At 38.7% G+C, this 6,285-nt stretch overlaps 1 protein-coding gene across 1 annotated transcript in view; it reads right to left on the reverse strand.

The window, feature by feature from the left end:
* Positions 1-5,308: 5,308 nt before the first annotated feature.
* The window catches only part of msrb1b (methionine sulfoxide reductase B1b), a 1,786-nt gene continuing 809 nt past the window's right edge, over positions 5,309-6,285 (reverse strand). Inside the window, exons 2-3 of the mRNA XM_035659998.1 lie at positions 5,515-5,657; positions 5,309-5,389 (exon numbers count right to left, since the gene is read on the reverse strand). Coding sequence (XP_035515891.1) covers positions 5,309-5,389; positions 5,515-5,657 — 224 coding nt within the window. The remainder of the gene's footprint in view (positions 5,390-5,514; positions 5,658-6,285) is intronic.

Consider the following 6,285-nt stretch of genomic DNA (forward strand, 5'->3'; position numbering starts at 1 on the left):
ACATTAACCCTGTCTTTAGAATGTCTCCGGGCAGCCAGGTTAATGCAGTGCCTGTGTGACCCAACAGCGTACTGTCTGACCTTTGAGGAGGTTCACCATTAACCTCAAGCTCAGTGGTAAAAAAAAACGTGTCCTGAGTTCACACTGCTTTGAGAAAGACTTCTCGTCTGTAGAATCTTTCATTTCATCAATGGAAAACACAGTGTGAAATCCAAAATGCTGCAGGGGTCTGAAAATAAATGAGTCATACAGTAGGTAATGTCAGTGATGAGAAGATAAATTATTGCTGATGTATTAGTTGAGCATGAAATGCCAAGAGGAAGCATTTCATAAACCGCATTGCTGTTCAAACCAGTTTGGCAGTTTGTGGTCCAGACACATTGTTACTGCCAACTACTACTTTTACTGGGAAATAGAACTATAAAGCACTGATAGGAAGCTTACTATCATTTGCCTACATCAACCTTAAAGGGAAAATCCAACTAAAACATTTAAGCACAGTATCTGATGGTGTATTTTTCCATAAGGATAACATTATGTAATTTAAAATAAATTGGTGTCTAGTCAGGCAAAGACAGAATGAAAACAAAAAAGGGGGGAAAATAAAAGGCAACCAACAGACAAAAGGTTCAGTTACAAGTCTTTCTTGGGAAACATTAGAAATCACAAACTGTAGTAGATGTAAATGACAAATTAAAAAGTACAAGTACAGCAATAGGTTTTAATAGTAATTCATTCATAATCAATTCATAGTCTTGTGGATAAATCATAAAAGTAGAGTCCAGAGGGAAAAGGAGAGACTGAAGTAAAATACCTGAACAAAACATGCAATAAAACAAATGTGGTCGGTGCGAATGTCAGCTAGCTTATAGCTAATGTCAGCAGAGTCAGACAGCCGAAAAATGTGCCATTGGACCAAAAGCCCATTTGTAAGGTACAGCCCGTTATCAAAAACAAGCCCACAAAGGCCTCTATTCCACTCTCCCTGGAGTTTCTTTCCCCTAATATATTTTGTATATTTTGATGCGTAAGTGTCAGGTTGCCTTTATCAACACAATTTTTTATCAATAAACATGTGGTTAACATTGTGAAATACTCACAATTTGGTTAGGTTTAGGCATCAAAACCGCTTGGTTTGGTTTAGGAAAATATCATGGTTCAGGTTAAAAATAGTATGTCAGTTAAATTACGTTACGGTTGTAAGTTAAATGTGTAAGTTATCCCAGGCTGGTATTTTCGGAGTAATGGGGCTCCAAGGTAATTGACATTTGTGTAAAAGCATATTGGGCTCAATCCGGTGGTATATTTTTCAGGCTGTTGCGCTGCCTCATAGGAACAATGGCATGGCATCAGTACACTGGCTGTTTGGGGCAAATACGCAAACTTTCCAGTGGTCAAATTTGCACAAATAACACAAGATGAAAGTTAACTTGAATTTCTATTTGAACACCTTAATAACATCAGTTACTTTAGTTTATGACCAAATACCTGTGTTTAGTGCTAATGAGAAAATGCATGCTAGAACAAAAAACTAGGATGGTTACGTTCGTAAACTTCTAAATATCAGTTAGAATTAGAATTATTTATATATATATATATAGTATTTGTTAATTTATGTACCCCTCTTACTATAAGCAGCTAAAGAAGAATGTAGGGACAAAGGAAGGAGTCAGTCTCTGAGAATCTTGAGAGATATAAACAAATTAAAGTAAATTAAATGACAGGTTAAAGTAAAGTGAGTACATCAAAAAGGTAAATTATGGCAGGAATGAACCAAACTTCACAGATGACATAACAGCACAATGACGGGTTCCAAGGGTTGTTTTTCTTATCTTTAATTGCAGAGTTCACCTCCGTTATGTAATGTAGCAATCAGATTCTCATCGCCTGTATTTGCTTTATGCTTATCTCACATAGCTACTCCTGTAGAGTTTGACGGGCTGAGCGTACCAGGACTGCTGCCAGTGTTGTGGTTTTGATTACAAGCGGGACCACCTATGCTAAAAATGCACGCACTCACAGTACAGTAAGGCAGCTCGGGTAAAAAAACATCCACCAAATGGACTACACTGTTAAAAGAATAAACTGCTGAGCGTCGGCCTGCCAAGACAACACAAGAGGAAATTTACTCAGCCATAACAACCTCAATGCAAGGTCAGGCCTCTCCACCACACTGAGGGCTGAAATTCATTTGAATACCTTTGGCAGCGTGTAGAAGTCGAGTTTGGATGGATGTGGAGTGGAGCTCCAGAATATTCAAATTGTTGATGCTGAGAGTTCAATGACATCTACGAATGTTATGATGACCTCTCATAATTGTACACTACAAGAAGTGATGTTTTGAAAGAAAATATGCTTCAAACTTAACTTGTCTGTGGTGAGACCAATAAAATGGATAACAGTGTGTGTCTTTTTGCGTGTGTTTTGGTGCGTGTGTGTATGTCTGCACACTTGGAGACATCACACTACATCAATGCGTTGCTGGTAACATACGGTGAAAAGAGTGTGGATGAAGGATGTGGTGTTGACGTCCGAGAGGAGCATGGCGAGTGTTGCGTTGATTTGCACACGTTTTTTCTGGGATGTGTGTGTGTGTGTGCACTTCCTTTGTAATGATAGCTCTCAGTCTCTTGCCAGGCGGCCAGGCTACTCCTCTAAACCTCATGATGTTTGCCAACCCCCGGAGCCCAGAGAATATGGCCTGCAAATGGGCCACAGAGAGAGCCTGAGACCCTGTTAGCTACTGAGGCAACCAACATTCATAATTAATGCAAGACAACAAACACAAACAGTCCGTGTTAGAATAAGCTTCTGAATGTGCAGCAGTGGAAACATGCAGGTAGTGCAGACTTTTCACTTAGCTGGCAAAACTGGATAACTTACACTTCTGTAGAGGAGTGACTGTGACGAAAGGTGATGTAGCAGGATGAGAACTCCATCTAGAGGTCAATGTAGGTAACATCCGTTCCTCTGCTGAAGACTGCCTCACAAATCAACAATGGTGGAAGAAATATTCAGATCTCTTAATTATGTCAAAGTAGCAATATGGCACATACTACTCTATTATACAGTAAGTAAATAAAGCATTTTAAATGTAACTTTTTACATTAAGTATGTAAGCATTACTAGAAAAATGCACTAGAAAATGTTTTTTTATGCTTAACTATCCATTTATTTCCCTCTAAATTGTTGTTGAGTAAAAGTATAATTAAAGGTCCAGTGTGCAGGATTTAGAGGCATCTAGAAGTGAAGTTGCAGACCAACTGAATACTGCTCGCCTTCCAAAGAATTGTAAGTGTACAGGAAAAACTACATTGGCTGTGAAACTCATCTAGAAACATGGTGGTTCAACATGGGGGACCACCCTCTGTAGATAAAAATAACTTCTAAGGTAACAAAAACAGAACAATTCTTATTTATAGGGGATTATTCACTAAAGGCAAAATACCTATTAATATTATATTCCATTTCTGACAATAGATCCTCTTAAATGTTACACACTAGACCTTTAAGTAGGAGTTCTTGAGTAAATGTACTTACATTCCACCATAAATGAACACAGACAAAACAAGAATCTATCAAACTATAATTTATTTGTGCTATTTGTTTGTTCATTCATGTGAATACACCGACAATTGAGGATAAATCAAAACCTTCCTTTTTTCCAAAGAAAATAAAATGCAAATGCACAAAACTTCTCTCTCATTTTTGCACAGGAACAATTAATCTGTTAACCAGCTTACAGTACATGACAAATAAGAACAGAACTGTAGCTGACTCATACAGTTAACAAGTTTCTCTGTTATTGCATAATTGTGAAATAAACATAAAAAAGTGCAGACTGACTGCACACTGAAATGTGGACTTCTTCAGTGCATATATCATATGGTTACATTAAATAAATGGGAGGAAATAATATTGCAAAATTAAAGTGATAGAGAAAAAGATCAAAATAACTGGCGAGTTCCTGTTAAATTACCTGTTATATGCTAAAATCACATGCATCTACTGATACATTTAATTAAGAGTGACATTATAATAATGAATATGAGTGAATACTGAAATTTAAATAGGAGGTATTCAAGGAATGTAACTTTTTTTTGTAAAAAGTCCTGTCACTGTGTCACAGGCAGGTCAAAGATTCTTCAGTGGACAGGATGTCCCTCTCGGGCCTTTTCCCCGTCCACATCACCCACTGACCCGACCTGGTCACTGGTCCAGGACTGAGCAGCAGATACAGCAGCTGGAGTGAAAACTCATACCTCGCTCTTTACTGCTTGTCCTTTCCTGGGACAGAGACAAAGTAGGAACACACTCACTGCCACTCTGCAAGCACACAAAGTCAGGAAATGTTGCTGACAGTCAAATCATAAAAAACGAATTATTATAAGTGGTACAACTGCAGAACTTGCATTAACATTTAGTGTAGAAATACACGATAGACACAGATTTGTTAGTTCCCCACAGATTTCACACATATAGATTAAAATGCAGTGGTGGAAAGTAACTAAATACATTAACTCACATTTTCTTCAACTTACTATAGATGACATATGATCAGCTTCTCAAATAGGTAGTCTGGAATTGAGTTTGTTAAATTTTATGTTTTCAATGCAAATCAAGTTATTTAAAGAACTGAAAAACTATCCACCTTGTTCTTTCTTCCACCACCATACATACACTGTGCGAGTTCAGCAGCCCAACATATTATAAAGTAGTGAATCAGAGATAATAATCCTATAATATACAATAGTTCATACCACTTAGAGCTGTTGGGCATGAGTATGTTTACTTTTGTTACTTTCATTTTGCTGTTAATACTTCTGTAGTTTTACCTTAGTAAGAATACAAGATGGACTATTTTTACATTGTTGTATTAATACCTTTACTAGAGGATCTGAATACTTCTTCCACCCCCACTAAAATGCCGGTCCAAATCACACAAAAACACTTCACTTACTCCAAATTTAGCCATGTAGATGTTGTTTTTTTGGATCTCTGCAGCTGCAACCCCCAGAGCAATGGAGGTGAGTGGAATTTAATTTGTGCCTGGCACACAAAGGATTGTAAAGGAAACGCACCCACAAAACCAACATCTCTCTACAGACCTCGCTGTTAAAAGTTCTCATTATTTTCTACTTCTGGAAGAAAATACATCCCAATTAAAACTGTGCTCAGTAACCCAGGGCACTGTTTTAGGTTTAGGCAGACTGAGATATTTGTAATGATTCCGACCTGCCTTTGCCTCACTCATGACTGCGATCCTCTTACCTTTACTGGGGACAAACTTGAGCGAGTGGCTGAATATTCAAAAACGTGAGACTCCTTCTTCTGGACCGTCATTTACAAACTCATGGCCCAGCCCGTTGCCACACTTGCCACATAGAACCTGCATGCATGAAACACATCAACCTCACTTATTATCCTGTTTGATCTGTGTGAATGATGCAGCAGCAGTAAAACAGAGGGGCTTCAGACCCTCTGACAGTAAATATATTTGAACTTTAGCTGTACCTTGTAGGCAGTAAGAGTCTCCATCATCTTTGTGACACTGTCCTCTCTGATGGTGTCGGTGAAAGCCGGCCAAGGAGACGAGTGGGCGAACTTGGACCGGCTGGAGAACAGCGGATGGTTACACTGGGAGCACACATACATACCTGCAGGGGACGGTTATGTTTAAAAGTCATTGCACTGTATTATTTTTTACCTAAAGAAATAATGCAATAGGGCAGTGGCTCCCAGTGTGGGTGCTGGGACCCTTGCAATGGTTCCAGAAGTCAATATGAGGGGTCTCAAGATGATTAAAGGCAGGGGCATTTCCAGAGAGGGGGCACTGGCCACCCCTGAAATCTGATTGACAAACCCAAGAGCCACTCATTATCCTTGCCTCTTTCACTCCACACTGTGTTTCAAAGGCTTGTTAAAGCTAGTGAATATTCTGGTATTCATATGAAACTAGATGACCTAACGCATCTCTTGGTACCAACCATGTCATGAAAATGAAAAACTGGCATAACCTTCTTCAAAGGGATCCATTAACATCTGACCTCAAGATATCTGAATAAAAATGGGTTATATGGGTACCCACAAGTCTTTGGGGAAATACGTTTATGCTAATCACATGCAGTTTGGGGGGAAAACCATGCAGTTTTTTGCATGTGGTATAAATGTGTGTATATAGTGTATTTGAATATTTCTGCATTCTGGGGTCCACAAACAGTGGAATTGTATAAATTGGGAATGACTGGAAAGCTGAGGCACATACTTAACGCCATCTTTGCATAA

This window comes from Morone saxatilis, unplaced genomic scaffold (assembly GCF_004916995.1).
Source record: "Morone saxatilis isolate NCDOM2014 unplaced genomic scaffold, NCSU_SB_2.0 Contig1, whole genome shotgun sequence".
Classification (NCBI taxonomy): domain Eukaryota; kingdom Metazoa; phylum Chordata; class Actinopteri; family Moronidae; genus Morone; species Morone saxatilis.